Source organism: Odocoileus virginianus, chromosome 26 (genome assembly GCF_023699985.2).
Source record: "Odocoileus virginianus isolate 20LAN1187 ecotype Illinois chromosome 26, Ovbor_1.2, whole genome shotgun sequence".
In the NCBI taxonomy this organism is placed as follows: domain Eukaryota; kingdom Metazoa; phylum Chordata; class Mammalia; order Artiodactyla; family Cervidae; genus Odocoileus; species Odocoileus virginianus.
The window spans coordinates 11408203-11426966 of NC_069699.1; the positions used below are offsets into that span (position 1 = coordinate 11408203).

At 42.7% G+C, this 18764-nt stretch overlaps 1 protein-coding gene across 1 annotated transcript in view; it reads left to right on the top strand.

Moving 5' to 3' along the window:
- The window catches only part of LOC110140559 (zinc finger protein 621), a 104842-nt gene extending 87235 nt beyond the window's left edge, over positions 1 to 17607 (top strand). The window contains exon 6 of the mRNA XM_070455476.1: positions 16078 to 17607. Coding sequence (XP_070311577.1) covers positions 16078 to 16101 — 24 coding nt within the window. The 3' untranslated portion in view covers positions 16102 to 17607. The remainder of the gene's footprint in view (positions 1 to 16077) is intronic.
- Positions 17608 to 18764: the final 1157 nt, after the last annotated feature.

The window sequence follows — 18764 nt, forward strand, 5'->3', positions numbered from 1 at the left end:
GGGATCTTAGTTCCCCAACCAGGGCTTGGTCCTGGGCCCCCTGCAGTGGAAATGGGGATTCCTAACCCCTGGACCATCAGGGAATTCCCCTTGAATTTTAATAATGATAAAAGTGTCTACTTTCCTGGTGCTATTTACCATGTAATATTTAAGCACAATGCACTGAAAGCTATATTTCTCTATGTCAGGTTTGTATAAAAAGAAACTGCAGAAATGGTAAGTGACCTTGCTTAAGGACCCAGCAACTAGAGACAGAACTGAAGTATTTCTTTTTTTTTTTTTTAGATTTGAGTTCTTTATTTTTTTAAAATTAATTTATTTACATTGGAAGATAATTACTTTACAGTATTGTGGTGGTTTTTGCCATACATTGACATGAATCAGCCACGGGTGCACTCGTCTCCCCCCCATCATGAGCCCCCCTCCCACCTTCCTGCTCACCCCATCCCTCAGGGTTGTCCCAGAGCACTGGCTTTGAGTGTCCTGCCTCATACATCAAACTTGCACTGGTCATCTATTTTACATATGTTAATATACGTGTTTCAATGCTATTCTCTCAAATCATCCCACCTTTGCCTTCTCTCACATAGTATGTTCTTTACATCTCTGTCTCTTCTGCTTTCTTGCATATAGGGTCATCGTTACTGTCTTTCTAAATTCCATGTACATGCATTAATATACTGTATTGGTGTTTCTCTTTCTGACTTACTTCACTCTGTATAATAGTGTCCAGTTTCATCCACCTCACCTCATTAGAACTGACTCAGATGCATTCCTTATTATAGCTGAGTAATATTCCATTGTGTATATGTACCACAACTTCCTTATGTGTTCATCTGCCGATGGACATCTAGGTTGCGTCCATGTCCTAGCTATTGTAACAGTGCTGCAATGAACATTGGGGTACATGTGTCTCTTTCAATTCTGGTTTCCTTGGTAGAACTGAAGTATTTCAATGCCCACTTTCAGCTTTAATTTTTACTTTCTAAGAAAAACAGTTTCCAGTATAGCAGGCATTTTCAGTGTATCGAATAATTACTTACATGGGATAGATGAATTTTTTTCTTGCCCTTGTTTTGCATGCAGTCTTAACAGCTTAGTTGTAATTTTTTCTTCAGCGACTACTAGCAAATTGGTTAACTATGGAAGGAGTGACGTTCATTAGATTGTATCAATAAAAGTGCAAATTATGAGTCTCAAATGTATAGGCAGCATAAGTGTCTAGACAAATTCTATCTATTCCTGAGAAGGAGGATCTTTTTATAGCACTGTTGTGCTGGGAACAGGGCAGTTTTATTGTACCTTCTCAGCTCTCTCATTTCTATAAACAAGATACCTAATTATTGTATAAGTAATTAAGAAGAGGTATCTATATTATTTCCACTTTCAGTCTCTTGACCATATAAAGCGACTTTTAATTTCTTAAGTTTCTTTTTTTCTAATTAGAAATACATGCTTTGGAGCAAAAATCTTGCCTGGAAGTACCTAGGCCTGAATTTCACCACTTTTAATACTTTGGTGACCACACAAACACACAAAGTGAATGTGCATGCATCCATTAATTATAATTGTACATACTCTGTCATAAACTTTATCTAGTTAGCAGAATACCATGTACCTGTCCTAGTTGGCAAATCATCTGTGATATCATGTTAATAGCTACATAAAGTTGCAGTGCACAGATTTCTCTTCTTCCTGGAACCAGTCTCTTATTATTGAACAGTTAGGATATTTCCATTTTGAATCTCCTTAAATACTCTGATGAACATCTAATACATACATGATTGACACAGTTACGGTTTTCTTTTATTATTTTTTTTTTAGTTCATCTCTCCAGTTTTCTTTAAATAAAAGAAATGGAATATTTCTGTTAAACTAAGGGCCCCTTTGATACCCAGCCCAAGCTCATCCTGCTCCCTGCAGGACAGGCCAATAAACTGGGAGATGAGTTGTTGGGGCAAGGAATAATGACTTTAACTGGAAAGCCAGCAGGCCAGGAAGTGGGCCTAGCAGACTGGTGTCTTGTGTCAAAGAACCATGTTCCTCCAGTCAGAATTTGGGCTCCTTTTACAAAGTGAAGTGGGAGGGCTCATTGCAATGCCAGTAGGCCTTGGGGACCCATCCCTATTACACCTTTTATTCTTTTGTTTCACTCTTACTATTTTTCCAGAGCTAATCTATAAATAATAAGTGGCACTGCTTTTCACATTGAAAAGTTGGTGTTGGTGTGACTGCCCCAGGAACACTGGAGACACTTACACTGTGTGCAACGTTGTATGCTGGTTCTCTCTCATCTCTGTGGGTTTATTAGTCTCTCCCCTGTTACTCAGCAACATGTTCCCTCATTAACATTGTGCTTGAGGTGTATTACTAGAGGATTCAGCAAAATAAGGGAGTAAACCAAAAAGGAGAAATGTTCAAAGCTGAGGAAACAAAGGCTCCAGTATTCACAGGGTAGTGGAGGGATGGGAGGAGAGCTGTACACCGGTCCTAGGCAGCAGCCTGTTTGGACTGGAGCAGGACGATGAAGTACTGTGGGGGTTAGGCCAAGAGGACAGCGTTCTAATTCCAGGCACATCATGATGCACCGTCAGAACACCAAAGATAAAAAAGGGCGTGTGGGAGTGGGGAACAGATCACATACATCAAGGAACTGAAATTGGAATGACACAAGACTTCTCAGTAGCATCATGGGATGCTCCAAGAGAATAGACAGTGCCTTAAAATTACTAAAGAAAATTATTTTCAAACTTGAATTTAATTCCTAGCCAAAGTGTTAGTCACTCAGTAGTGTCTGACACTTTGCGACCCCATGGACTATAGCTTAACAGGCTCCTCTGTCCGTGGGATTTTCCAGGCAAGAATACTGGAATGGGTTGCCATGCTCTCCTCTAGGGAATTTTCCCAATCCAGGGATTGAGCTCAGGTCTCCTGCATTTTAGGCGGATTATTTACTATCTGAGTAGCTAAACTATCCATCAAGTAGAATTAATGCAAGTAGATTCTACATTAATGCAAGTAGAATGCCAAGTGCTAACTATAGATGTACTGAGAGTGCTGAAACTAGAAAAATCATCACTTTGTGACCATTATAATAAAGATTGGTTCAGATAAGAGTCATCAATGGATGCTGGGTATAGGGGGAAATTTAATGAGAATTAGAGTATTTGTATAACCTTCAATGTCTACCCGTGGAAAGCTTATTAGCTGCAAGACTAATCACAAACTCTACAAATTGTACAGCATTTTGACTAGGTTATCAAACTTAACACCACCAATGAGGGGCATTTGGAGATTGTATCCTTCATACTTGATGACCTGAGAAAAGCACGTCACTTGTGAGTATCCTAGTAAGGGATGATTATCTGGAATCTGATCACGGGGAATCACCAGGCAAGCCTAGTATGGTGTATTTCTATTCAAAAAGGAGTTTCCATGTTCTTTCTAAAACATAATTGTCATAAAAGACAGAGACTGAGAAGGTATTCCAGATTAAGTGTGACTGTAGAGATAGGATGCTAAATGCAATACTTGAGTGGATGCTCTATTGAAGGAAAAATAAACTGCTATAAAGGACATTATTGGGCTGACATACAACATTAAAATATAGACAATTAGGTAAAATTTGGATAAAAATTAGTTTAAAATTGGTATTAAATTTACTTAACATAATAGTATTGTCATTACATAAGAGAATATTCAAAGGAAATATACACACTGAAGTATTTATGGATAAAGGGCCATGATGTGTGCAGATTACTCTGTCTCCTTCCATCTATCCCTCCATCCATCCATGAGAGAGAAAGAGAAGGAGAGAAAGAAAAAGGAAATACTAAAGAAAATGGAGCAGAATATTAGTAATAGGTGAATGTGGGTAAGAGATAACATGACTTTCATGGAATTAGTCTTAGAACTGTTCTACAGGTTTGAAATTTAAAAGCAGTATAAAATGTATTTTCAGACATCTAAGGACTAAGTAATTTAATCATCATGTTACAAGAATATGTGTGCTTCAGAAAAAGTTATGTAGAAAAAAGTACAGAAGATCTGGTATATTGGAAATCCAGCACAGGAGAAGAAGAAAGGAAGCTTCAAGACGGCAACAGTAACCAGTCCAGACTGGAATAGAAGGAGAGAGATCTGAAAAAACAAAAATGAAACTGATAGATGACCTGAAGTGTTTGACTGTTCAGAAAAAAATGTTTCACAGATCTATGGGAGAATTTGGAAAGGATATTAAGGGGCTGTACAAAACAAAGCAAATTACAAAAGAAAAATCTAGGCAACTATGAGGTACAGGAAAATTAAAAAGTTGAATAAGAAACATGTAATCATAAAACATACCTTGGCTTATCAAATAACTATTTAAAACCATGATAAGCAAGCTACATATCTTTTTTTCCATTTATTTTTATTAGTTGGAGGCTAATTACTTTACAATATTGTAGTGGTTTTTGCCATACGTTGACATGAATGAGCCATGGATTTACATGTATTTCCCATCCCGATCCCCTCTCCCACCTCCCTCTCCACCCGATCCCTCTGGGTCTTCCCAGTGCACCAGCCCCAAGCACTTGTCTCATGCATCCAGCCTGGGCTGGTGATCTGTTTCACCCTTGATAATATACATGTTTCGATGCTGTTCTCTCGGAACATCCCACCCTCGCCTCTCCCACAGAGTCCAAAAGTCTGTTCTGTACCTCTGTGTCTCTTTTTCTGTTTTGCATATAGGGTTATCGTTACCATCTTTCTAAATTCCATATATATGCGTTAGTATACTGTATTGGTGTTTATCTTTCTGGCTTACTTCACTCTGTATAATGGGCTCCAGTTTCACCCATCTCATTAGAACTGATTCAAATGAATTCTTTTTAATGGCTGAGTAATATTCCATGGTGTCTATGTACCACAGCTTCCTTATCCATTCGTCTGCTGATGGGCATCTAGGTTGCTTCCATGTTCTGGCTATTATAAACAGCAAGCACTACATATCTTACAACCAACATTTGTGATATATTGGGAGAATGATGGAGTATAGTGAGATGTAAAAAATTACATCCTAATGATCACGACCAGAAAATGGATTCTGTCTAAAATTAATTACTCTGTGAAAAGCAATATAAACATGTGGCAGCTACTGTTGATTGCCTACCGAACAGCCTATCTTTTTCTTCATTCTACCCAGTTTTCAGCATTCCCTCCTTCAGCTGTCCATGTGTAGCAGGGGCATCTCCAAGGGGTAAGCCCTGCTTGGTCCAAGTTGGTCATGCTGGGCCTATACCCCTCTTTTTACCAGCCAAGGCACGGCAGTGTGCTCTAGCTCTAGCTGATGACACGCTAGGGAGAACTTCTCAGAAGTTTCAAGGAGTACATTTTTCACTCTTAACAAAAGAGACACATAGCAAGTGAATCTTTCATCCATACGTTACTGTGAATGGAGTCTGTTATTCTGGCCTTTGCATATGTTTATGAATGTGTATGATTTTTAAATATGTGTATGTATATATATGCGTGCGTGTGTGTGTACATGTACTCACACACAATTTTTTAAACCCACAATGGGATCCTTCAAGAGACCAGTTCTCAAACTTGAACATGCTTAAGAATGATCCAGAAGACTCCATAAGCACAGATTACCCGATGCGCTCCATAGAAATTGCCACACTTCAGGGCTTACAGCTCAGTCCTTCCAGGAACCGGTGGACAAACTCACCTGCAGTCCTGCCACCTCAGACCCTCTGAATACCCCCAATTCACATCCACATCCCTCCCATTTCCCTTTCCAATCCTGGGAACACAACTGTCTTCATTCTAGGTTCCCCTCCCAACCAGAAAAACACAAAGCATTGCATCTTCTTCCCAGTCTGGTTAATGTCCTCAAGAAATTTGTTTCTAATAGCAAATGCCTGGTTTTATTTTTTACGTTTTTTGGCTTGAAAGAGATCTTTAGAATGATAATTATATCCTGCGCTCTGCTGTGCTCAGTCGTGTCCGACTCTCTGCAGCCCCATGGACTGCAGCCCACCAGGCTCCTCTGGCCATGGGATTCCCCAGGCAAGAATATTGGAGTGGGTTGCCATTTCCTCCTCCAGGGGATCTTCCCGAGCCTGGAGTCTCCCGAGTCTCCTGCCTTGCAGGTGGATTCTTTACCACTGAGCCACCTGGGAAGCCCAGTTATATCACTAATAATCTCTTAATTTCTTGAGAGTTAAGGCCTGACTCTCAGCAAGATCCCATGATGGATCTGACTGGCAAGGCCATCGCTGGGAAGTAGACAACTGGAGGTCCATAGCTTGGTATTAAATATGCTCATTGGTGCATCTTTATGAGAATGTAGCAAATGCCTGTTTTTAGATATTGTTTTCATGCTAGACTCTGATTTACAGTTCTTTTTTTTTTTTTTTTTTTAAGAAATGAAACACAAACCCTTATTAACTGCCCCCGTAGGGAGAGGGAAATCCAGATTTTACTTTCTGAGATATCTGGCTACTCTCCTGGGAGAGGAAAAAAATTGTCATCACTCTTGGATGATTGACAGTAGTAGAATCAAAAAAAACAAAACAAAAACCCAAATCACAAGCCACTTTCTTAGTCACCCTGCCACATCTCCCATGTGACAGCTGCTGTAGTAAGCTCTGGTAGGTCATCAGATGAACCTTTGCAGAATGTCTTCTGCTTTGTCCTTGACTGATTTATCATGTTCTTTACAACAAATATCCTCCCTTAAAGATTGCATGCTCATTCTGTTTGATTTTCTACCCACCCCCAAACCCAGGTCTGTTATCGAGACATTGAGAAACAAGCCGGCAGAGGAAATACCAGCAAACCCAAATTTAATATGATTGCTATTTTTTCAGAGACAAACCTCAATCCCCTTTGATGCAGGGGGAGCCTCCAGAGGTTCTGGCCTCCTTTCTGCTCCTGCTGCTGGGGCTGGGGAACAGGAGAGGACCAGTGTCTGCTTTAAGCATGTCCCTAGGAGGTTTCCTATCTCCTTGTGAGGTCACAAGTAAGAGTGCTACTGGGTGCTGATCCTGTGGGGCTGCAGATGGCCCTGCTCCATGTGCCTCCAGCACCACCTTCTTCCTGCCGGGATTCCTGTCACCAGTCCTGGAGTCTAACATGAGCTTTATCTACTGCACCATCAAGGGCCCCGTTTGTGGAAATGAGCCTCTGGTGGGATGGCCGGAAGATGCCACCAGGCAGGATCCAGTGTCCTCACGTCCACAGGGCCCTTCTTGGATTCCCACCTTGTTCCATTTCCCTCACCTCAAAGGACAAGCCCCCCAGCACCCTCCAGCCCTCCGCCTCCCTGGGAGTTTGGTCAGGAAGTTTGTGCTGTGCAGGGCTAGGGCCCTGTGTCTTAATTTATTCTGGGCTCTGGGGCTGATGGGTTGGTTTGTTTGTGGTAATAAAAGGATAGTTAATTTTAAAAAATGTTTCCTTGTAAAATGTCCCCCAGTCTTGATATGTATGGTTACTTCCTCTGGGTACTGACTTGTTCCTCTCTTCTCCGTATCCTTAAGTTTGTCAAGAGATTTGTTTAGATTCTGGCAAAAACATGTAATGGTGATGCAGTATCTTTCAGGAGGCTTTATGCTAAGATACCTTCCTATTAGGGCTTCCCCAGTGGCTCCGTGGTAAAGAATCTGCCTGCAATGTAGGAGATGCGAGTTCAATCCCTGGGTTGGGAAGATTCCCTGGAGGAGGGCATGGCAACCCCGCTCCAGTATTCTTGCCTGGAGAATTCCATGGGCAGAGGAGCCTGGCGGGCTACACTCCATAGGGTTGCAAAGACTCAGACATGACTGAAGCGACTTAGCATGTACACGTGCACCTTCCTATTAACAAGCTAAGTTTGATAACTTGGTTAAAGTGGTAATCACGCAATCTTTCCATTGTAAAGGTACCTGTTTCTCTTTGAAATCAATAATGTCATGATACTTTAACATTATGCTAACTTTTTATCCCCCAATAACCTTTTGTCTTATTGTTTTAGAATCCATTAATGATTTTTTTCCTGAATAGTTCATTAGAAATTGCAGGAGGGTATTTTTCCAGTTCTGTTATTTCTTCTATGTTATTTAGCCAGTGTAAAGACAATCTTTTTAGGGAATTCCCTGGTGATCCAGTGGTTAGGACGTCATGCTTTCATAGCCATGGCCTGGGTTCAATCCCTGTTAGGGAACTAAGATCCTCCAACTGTGTAGCATAGCCAAAAAAATAATAACAATGATAATCTTTTTATCCTTTTTTACTCTTAAGTATTGTTGTGGACTCATGCTTTTTTGTAATCGTATTTCTTCCTCTTATTATTCTTAAATTATCTCCAATTAGTCCTTGATCATTTTTGTGTTTTCTGGCTGATAATTCCCATCCCCAGCCCTGAAAGAAACCATTTCTCCAAGGAGCCCTGGTTTGGGGAACAGTATTTGGAAACTGAGAGGTGGGAGCCGAGTGTCTTGAGTTAGCTTGGGCATGAATTGTCCGAGGCTGAGGTTGGTACATCTAGTCTAGTTCATGGCTGTGGGGCTGTTGGACCTTTTTCTGGCTTTCCAACTCTCTCTTCATGCAGAAACCCAACCTGAATGATAAGGTAGATCTCTGTAATCTTGGTGCTGAAAGATGGTAATCAACAGTCATCAGTTGTTGGTTCTCATTTGAACTTGTAGCCATTGTGGTGGTTTTTTGATGGTGTTTTTTGTTTTGTTTTTTTTTTTAGAATACGAAAAGAGTAAATAATCTATGGTTGACTGACATGTCTAATGCATACAGCTCTCCCATTCCAAATAACTGACAGAGTGCCTGACACATTGAAGGCTTTCAATAAATGCTTTTTGAAGAAATAAATTACAAAAGCATCTTTGTGTAAGTAGTTATTGCCTTCATCATAATTCATGCTATAACTTAATGTCACCAAAAGACTAAGCAGTAAATATATAGGGATTCATGAACTATAAATTGTAAAACAGCCTTCACTACATACTAAAATACAGACAAATAATATCTATGGATCCTAGTTTGTTTATAAATTGAACAAGCTGCTCCCACAATGATAGGATTACTTTAAGGACATGCAGAAAAGATTTTCTTAAAACATTAAGCAAATGTACATTTGTAGATGGGCTTCCCTGGTAGCTCAGATGGTAAAGAATGTGCCTGCAATGCAGGAGACCTGGGTTTGATCCCTGGGTTGGGAAGATCCCCTGGAGAAGGGAATGGCAACCAACTCCAGTATTCATGCCTGGAGAATTCCATGAACTGAGGGGCCTGGCAGGCTACAGTTCATGGGGTCACAAAGAGTTGGACATGACTGAGCAACTAAATTTTACTTTCACATAGATAAGTGCTTGTTATTAGCAAAAGGCAAATGAACAACATAGGAAGTGGCGTGTTTAGTCTTTCCTTATTGATGAGGAAGGGGGCAAAATTAGGACTGTTTACAACTTTATTTTATTTGTGCCTAGATTTTAAGCAAGTGATATTTCTAAGAAAAACTGGTAATATTTCTAAGAAAAAGTGGTCTGAGAAAGCACAGTGTTAGCCATAGAATACGAAGTGAATAAAATGAAATCCTGAGTCATTTTAGGTCCTCTTAGCTGGGTGCACATAGACCCAAAAACCAGTTCAATTTGGTTATATTGGGATCAACTGAGACTTCTGACTTTTCTGGTATGAGAATGATCCAGAGAAGGGATGAACCCTGTTCAGATCTCCACCCTCATTTTTATCCCATTTGAAAAAAGATTCACCAGTCATATGTTAACAGTTTCTGTATTTCATTTATCATCCTCTCTCTCTCCATATATACACTATGCACACACATACATAAATGTATATACCTGTGTATGTATATGCATATACATATATATATATATACACTTTTTTTTTCCTGAATCGTTTGAGAGTAGTTGCATGCCTCATGTCCTTTCACTCTTAAACACTTCCATGGGTAGATCCAAGAGCAAATATATTTTCTTCTGTAATGTCAACCTAGTTGTCAGATTCAGGAAATTTAACATTGATCCAATACTATTTTCTAGTTTATACTCTACATTCCAATATTGCCAATTATCCCATTAATGTTGTTCATAGCTATTTTTATCCTAAGCCAGGATGACACATTGTGTTTAGTCTTCATGTCTCTCTGTGGTCCTGTAATTTGGAACAGTTCCTCAGCCTTTCTTTATCTTTTGTGACCTTTACCTTATGTAACTTTGGTTTCTATAATGTTTCCTCATTATTAGGTTCAGATTATATACATTTTGGCCAAGAATAGCCTAGAAATGATATTACATCCTTCTCAGTGTAACCGTGGGTTGACTTCACTGGATGCTGTGAATGTTGATCATTTGGTGAAGCTGGTGTCCATCAGCTTTTTCCACCATTAAATTCCTCTTTTTTCTTTTGTAGTTAGTAAGTACTTTTGCAGGAGATGCTCAGGGTTTATGTAAATATCCTTTTCCTTTCTTGTCTGTATCATCTCCCTGATTTTTAATCTCTCTATGTATATAATCTGTGGAACAAAAGACAGAACATGAATCAAGTTTTATAATTCTACTGAATTATCCTTGGCAGGTACAATGCCAGCAGACTTCAGACTATTAATTCAGTAGACTGACAAAAATGCCAATCAGGTGAAAGCTGCCAGGTATTTTCAAACAGAGCTATAAACAACCCCAGGGGAAGAAAGAATAAATTCAGGTTGAGACTGGAGCTCCTAAGTCTTCAGGTCACAATCGTCCTGCTACTCAGAGCCAGGCGAACCTTGGCTAAGATGACCCTCTAGGTGATCCCACAGTATTCTTATGCCTGGGAAGACCCTCCATCTCTCTGCTGTGTTGCTGTTTATTTTCAACATGTACTTCGTTTCAAAGGCTCAAGTTCTTTCCTGAAGAGAAGCTTCTCCTCTTCATGAAGAACCTTTAAACCTGTGAGGGGTGTGTAGAGGTCACCTCCACCCTGACACCCTCCAATACTTGGCAGTGAAGGGCAGAGAGGTCCCCTGCCTTCACTTGGACTTCTGGCTTTGGGCTTTTCTGGCTTCATTTGGGCATTTCTGGCTTCACCATATTCATTTCATTGATATGGTGCCTTTTGGCCTCTCCAGTGAGAACTTTCATTTTATATTCACTGGTCATGTGTGGTATGGGCCCTTGACATACCTCCTAAGAAAAAAATGATAATTCAGAATGAAGATCCCTAGTGGGGTGATTTGTTAGTGATAAACTGATGCTGGATTTTCCTAAGTATCCATGACCCCAGGATGGAATTATTGTCATAGCTACATAACAGTACAGTTATTTTCATTCACTTCTTCACTGGCAAGGAAAACTAAGGCCTTATGGGCTTGCATGGAGATTCATATACAAAGAGAATATCCATAGCATTAGTCATGAAGAAAAGTGATAGAGTTCTTTAAGCTAAAAAACAACTGTTATGGCAAGAGACTAAAGCCTACTTTTATTGAAATATAACTAGGATACAATAACATGTACATATCTGGAGCATTTGATGAGTTTGGGCAGTTATGTGTATACACCTGTGTGTCTTCAGCAAGACAAGATGTAGAACATCTCAGTCATCTCAGAACGTTTCCTCCTGTCCCCTTCCAGTCAACAGAGGCAGGTATATTCTAATTTCTATCACCATCTCTCCCTGCAAGGCATTCTAACCACTATTTTAACTTGTTTCTCAAATGGTTTGTTTTGCCTGTTTTTAATCTTCATGTAAAGAGAACCATACTCTTTGGGGATTTTCTTTTTTTTTTTGGCTGTACCACAAGGCATATGGGATATTAGTTCACTAACCAGGGATTGAACCCCAATCCTCTGCAGTGGAAGTGCAGAATCCTAACCACTGAGCCACCAGGGAAGTCCCCTGTATGTACTCTTTTGGGGTCTAGGTTCTTAACATTGTCTGTGAGACTCATCCATTTGTTTGTTTTTAAAAATTGCTATATAGTAGTCTCCAACATTATGTTAAAGCAAATTCCAAATACATCATCCCATTCATAAATGTCTCAGTAGGTAACTTTAAAAGATAGGTAGTTTTTCAAACCCTATATTATCACATCTAAAAGAAATCAGCACAGATGCTCTGACATACTTCTGAACCTCTGTCTGGGGGGTGGGGAATGTTGAGGGTTGTGATTCAGGCTGGATCAGGAACACAGGGAGTTGGGGGGGGGGTGGGACTTGCTCAGGGCAGAGGGGTGCAGAGTGGAAGGAAAGCATTCATGAGCCTTTAGTGAGGTCTGGGGAAGAAAAAGGCACAAAGAATGAGGGGGTGATGTCATCACATGGTCCAGGTTGGGTCATGAACACTGGAGGCTCCGGGCTTGCTAAATGTACGTGGAATAAATGATTGGCAACGTCAGTGACCTGGGATGACCAAATGCCCTGTTTTCTACTCATTCTGCCTTTTAGTTTTGGATTCCTAGCCTCTGAGCCATATACCTTAAGAAACATTTTTTCTTCTTATGTGTGTTTATTATGCTTAAAGATTCAACGAGCCTGCCTTCAGACACACAGTATCTCTCAACCCCAAATACCTTTTCTTCTCTTTGTTTAGAATGGGTCTTTATTCACATAACCCACCCCCTCTTCTTGCAGGGATTTGATTTTGGCTAGAAGAGGTTGGTCCCGTTCCCAGGTTATCGTGAATCTGCCTGCATACTCTCTTTTCTTGTTCATTAAAAACCATGCTCTCCCATTTTAATTTTCTATTCCAAAAATGGTGTGTATTGGTCCAATCCAACATGCAAATCAGTGACAGCACATTTCATGTTTTTGGTCTATTTCCCTGCGCCTAGCTCTCTCTCTGCAGCCCTCCTGCTGTTTTCCTGCCTGTGTGTTCTTTTATCCTGTTGATAGCTTTCATTTTGGTCTTCCCTTCGCATCTGGCCCTTCCAGCTGGGCTGCGGTTCTGCATTGCGGTTGGACCGTTCAGCGATTGGACTCTTTCCAGTCCCTGCCAAATGCCGTCTCTTTCTGTAGCAGGAAGATGAGCTTAGGATGTCTTTCTTATGGTGCCCTGAATGATGGATTTTGCTTTGGGTGCAAAAGCCCATGCTAACTTGAAATGGCTTGATTTTCTGTTGTTGTTATTTGAGATATATAGTTGAAAAGACAGGATTCCTGTCTTCAGGAAATATAATATCACGAAAATATCAGCATATAATTATATGCAAAATATATAATGGGGAATAGAGGACATGGATGTGGTATGTGGTATATGTAGAAAAATGAATAATTCAGCCTACTCCTTGTGGGGTGAGGTAACATGCATCACTATGCTCTAAGGTAGGTATTTTTAAACTTCCTCTAAAGAAAGGAATGTACACCTTTAAAGGGCTCCTTTAAAGGAGTCCTTTAAAGGTGTACATTCACAGAGTTCCTTTAGAGATTGAACTCAGGTTCGATTCCTGGGTTGGGAAGATCCCTTGGAGGAAAAATGGCAACCCACTCCAGTATGCTTGCCTGGGAAATCCCATGGACAGAGGAGCCTGGCGGGCTACAGTCCCCGGGGTCGCCAAGAGTCAGACAGGACTTAGTGAGTCAACAACAACAGGCTGCTCTGCAGTAACAGGCAGCTCACCCTCTTTCAGTGGCTTCAGACAGTGAAGGGTAATTTTTTTTTGCTCATATTCAAGCCCATGGTGGATTGCTCTGAGATTGTTCCGCATCATTGTTTTCATGACAGAACTCTGGAGACAGAGTATTCACCACCCGGGATGTTCCTGATCACTGTCTCAGAGGGAGAGGACAGCACAGTGAAACTTGCACAAGCTCTTGAAGCATTACTCACATGTAGATGGACTCACTTCTGCTCTTTTTATTGGCCAACAGGGCAAGAATATATGATCTTATAATCCAGAAGTTAGTTTATCCAGAAGGGCAGAATCTAAACTTAAACCACATCTTATGGTTCTAATGCTTTGTCTCTTATAACATAGCTGTCCCAAATGATACTTGCCGTAGTTTTCGGTTCTGAGGCTGGAGTATTCCCTTATTTGTATTTCATCAGTATGGGCCAGATACTTCATGTACAAAGAATTTATTTAAGGACTTCCCTGGTGGTCCAGTGATAAAGAATCCACCTTCCATTGCAGGGGATACAGGTTTCAAGCCCTGATTGGGGAACTAGGATCTCACATGCTGTGGGGCAGCTAAACCTGGGCACCACAACTACTGAGCTGACACAGCCATAGATAAATAAATAAACAAACCTTAAAGCGATGTGATTCCAACTTTAAAAGAGGAATTTATCTCTTTAGCATACCTGTTTATTTATATACAGATATGTATATTAAATTTCTCCCTTTCCAATTTAGAAAGCTCTGTTGGAAATGAATTTTCATTAAAGTGGTACAAAATCAGAAAATAAAATATGCTTCAACACATTTTCCAAAATAATCAACACAAACCCAATGTGAGAATCAAACCATTAATACCTTCAGAATTAGCCCCAGATTTTTAAAATGCAATTATACTTGAAAAAGTAACCCAGCAGGGGGCCACGTTTATTTATTTTTTCTCATTTTCACAGTAAATTTTCTCAGTGTGCAGGGACACTGCCTCCATACTCTCTTCCTGACAGCTGAACAATACCCAGGACTCAAGGATAAGATGATTTACGACTTCCTATATTGATTTCAAAGAAACCAATCAGATACCAATCAAATGCAGTCAAATACAGCTTGCAGGGGTGTTTTATGTGGCTCACGGGTTTACAACTAAACATAGTTAGCTGCCAATACTTAAAAGTCTGACATACAGGTTTGAATTTGCAGCCTTTCTTGGAAAACTGGAAGAGCTGGCAACTCTGGTGCCCTTCCCCTGTGGCAGCACTTGGTGGAGCAGCGGCTGCCCCTTGAGGAAAGCCACGTGTCCTGTCACTGGACACGTCCCTTCTGCAGCTTGCAATCCCCCACCCGCCCCTGCCCAGAGCCTCGTCACTCCTTTGAGATTCCCAAGTGAAGACAAAGAGGAACTGGGGCCTTTCTCGACATCCTTCCCTCCCCGGCTCTATACCGCCTTCCCAGCCCCAGCTGTCAGAACCCTCTTGATGCACTGAGCTACCCTGTAGGTGGTGGTGGTTGTTTAGTTGCTCAGTCGTGTCCGACTCTTTGCGACCCCATGGACTGCAGCACGCCAGGCCTCCTTGTCATTCACTGTCTCCCAGAGTTTGCTCAAACTCGTGTCCGTTGAGTCGTAGGGGAGTCGTTGCTCTGTAGGGGAGCCTCCCTAAGAGCTGCCTGCAGGGCTGGGAGCCAGATGCCAGAGCAGCAGGCACCGGTGGACTTGGCCCTGGGCAGTGTGCACACATTCCCTTGGCTTGGCTCCTCTCACGGACCTCAGGCGATGCCTGGCTCCTTCAGTCTTGGGGCCCTGGCTTGCCTTTCTGCTTCTGCTCTTGTTAAGGGACAATCCACCCCTTGTTTGGCCCCACGAGGTGCATAGGCTCCTAGAGATGGCTGCAACCTTCCCTCAGCTCATAACCTGGCCACTTCCTTTGGCTCTGTCCACCCCTTGGGCTCCCAAGTGGGCTTGGCACTGCTGAAAACTTTTATTGGCCTAAACTTTGTTATTTATTTGCTTAGAAAATGTCTGAAATGGTATCCTAGCTTCAGGAAGCTGAATGAATAACTGACCAATGGGACAGAATAGAGTCTGACCCACTCATAGTCCTCTGATTTATGACAGAGGTGACCCTGTGATATAGTGGGAACAAAATGGTCTATTTTGTTTTGTTTTTATTTGTTTATTTGACTGCACCGGGTCTTAGTTGCAGCATGTGGGATATAGTTCCCTGACCAGGGATCAAACCCTGGGTCCCCTGCATTGGGAGAGTGGAGTCTTAGCCACTGGACCACCAGGGAAGTCCCCCCAAATGGTCTTTTGAATAAAAGTCTTGGGTTAGCTGCATAACTACATGGGGAAAGAGTCTAGCTTTACCCCTGCCTCATGTATACACAAAATGCAGGTGAATTTCAGATCCAGAACAGAAAGGCTTCTGGAAGATTACAGAGAACATCCTCATGACCCATTTGTTTATTCTGTTCTGTTTTTTCAGCCATTCAACACAAATAGGGATTGAGAACTTACTGTATTCTGGACTCGGTGCTGAGCAGCAGGGACACAAGAATAAAGAAGACAGTCCCCTCTCTGAAAGAGCACACAGTTTCGCCGCATGAAAAGAAACAGGATGCCAGCGAAGTATGACAGGAGCCGCAGCAGTGTGCTGTGTGAGTCAGATATGGAGCACCCAGTCCAGTCCAGGGGAGTGAGGAGGAGGGCCTTCCTGGAGGAGGTGAGGGGTGTATGAGGGAGGGGTTAGCCAGGAGGAATGAGGCAAAGAGCGTGCCAGGCTGAGAACCCAGCATCAACAAAGGCAAGGAAAAACAGGGCGTAAGGATTGCCACCTATTGCTTCAAAACATGTAGAAATTTGCGTGGCTTGTTCATTGGATTCTTGCAGAGAAATATCACATGTTTATCTGTGCAGCACATTCACTGTGACAGATGAGATGTGATGTTGAGGCTGGGTCTTATCCTGGTTACACAGGTGGGCAGGCCGATTTGGAGAACTTGGGTGACTTACTGAGTCCATCTAGGTGGAGACGGTGAAATTTGAATTCAGGTATTTGGTTGATTACTTTTATACTCTTTGCCACACGAGGTGACTGCCGGTTCAGCTCCGGCCAAGCCCTCCAGACGTTAGAGAGTCCTGTGGGCTTTATGAACCAGAGGAAAGATGCTCTGGGCAGTCTTGAGCTGGGTTTAGAATTAGGCAGTTAGTGCCTTCAGGCTTCCCGGCATGGTTAAAGCTGAGGAATTGGCACAGGGCAGGATATATGGACAAGTTCACAGAAGACCAGGGCCACAGGTGTGCTGAGTCCAAAGTGTCCATTTCCCATGTGATGACTCGGGGTAGGCAGGCGGCCCTGGAAGAAAATGCACACGCGGACGCCATGCCCAAAGATGCCACTAGGTGGCGCCCAGCTTCAGGCATAAACGGGCAACTCGGCGGTGGCTACACCTGCGCAGAGGGCACACGAATGTAGTGGGATCTCTGACCGAAAATGTGAAAGTGTGAAACGGGCGTGGAGAACTGAACACGTGGAAGATGATGGCATCTATGTGCGGCCCTTCCAGGATCTGGCCTTCGGCCTCATGAGATCTGAATGCCCTGAGACTAGCAAGGAAACCCCGCCCTGTCTGCATTTACCCAAGGGAGGGGGCACACAGCTGGGTGTGGACTCTGGAGAGCTCATGGCACCCCTCCCCTTCCCCACAAGTGTAAACACAGCCCTGTGCCTGCAAGACCCCAAATGAGCATGGTGCAGATCACCAAGGAGTGTCTCTAGGTTTTCTGATGGTGCAATTCTGGTGGGCCTTCTCAGACCTCCTCTCCTTTTCTGATGTTCCTGGCTTACCAAGCATTGGGCAATCCATGTGGATGACAAGCAAGGCTCTTGGCACTTTGAAACCTCAGTTTTTTCCTCTGTGATGTGGGCATGATTACAGCTCAAGCCTCCTGGAGCATCATGTGAAAGAATAGAACCAAGAACACTTTGGCTATAAGTGCTTACTGCGGCTCCACCTATAGTCCCAAGCCTCCTGTTATGCTATTTACTTCTCTCCCTCCTCTGGGATAGCATCAGTCATGTGCCAGGCACAATGCAGAATGTTTCATCATTCAGAAACCTCCACACAGTACCTCTAGACTCCCAGCCGGCTAGTTAGTAGCAGAAGGAAGCTTCGAACCCAGGCTGTGGCTTCAAGACTTAGCCCCCTCCCCAATATCTGAGATGGCCTCTTCCAATCAAAGAGATATTGCTGCAGTGGGAGACAATGTGTTTTATTGTCCACATTTTCATTTATTAGCAGATGGAGGCTTCCCCATCTGCTAAGTCCTTTCCTTTCTGTGGCTATACAACTGCATCCTCAAGGCTCCTCTTTGGCTCAGTGGTACTTCAGTCCCATCAGCTTCTCCCTCCTGGGGTGGAGTGGAAGAGAGGAGGGTGGTGGGAGGTCCGGAAAGGCAGGATGGAGAGCCCTGCTCTGGGTATGTCCCACTGCAGGAGAGTGGATGAGGGGAGGGGTCTCCCCACCCCAGGCACCACCTGGCTTCCTTAGCGACAATGATATTTCCAGGTATGTTCTCAGTGACCTGTTTAGATCCTGTTGACTGGAGTCACACTGAGAACAGAGAATTGGAAGATACAGGACATTCTTCCTGAGGCTGACAGTCTCCTCACCACCTTAGAGCTGTTACTTCCTGCTTTTCTCTTCTCTGAAAGGCCCCAGGGTGTCTGGGAGCCTCCCAGGTCCCAGGGCTTCATCTAGGAGATGAGGGAGTATTTGTACCAGGTGGGCATTGGACCTGGTACCTTTTCAGAGTTTGTAGTTTCATGGAGGGATGTCTGTGTTAACAATGATCCTGGTCAGCATCTGAATTTTAAATTCATTAAGAAAGAGTAAGGGGTGTGAGGGGTATTAGTAGCCCAGACATGTCTGAGTCTTTGCAACTCCATGGACTGTAGCCTGCCAGGCCCCTCTGTCTGTGGGATTTCCCAGGCAAGAATACTGGGGTGGGTTGCCATTCCCTTCTCCCGGGAATCTTTCCACTCAGGGATCAAACTGGGGTCTCCTGCATTGCAGGCAGATTTCTTTACAGTCTGAGCTACCAGGGAAGCCCAAGGAGGGAAGGGGATGTGTTTTGTAAGCGTCTCAAGTTATGGCAGCAGGGTTGAGGATG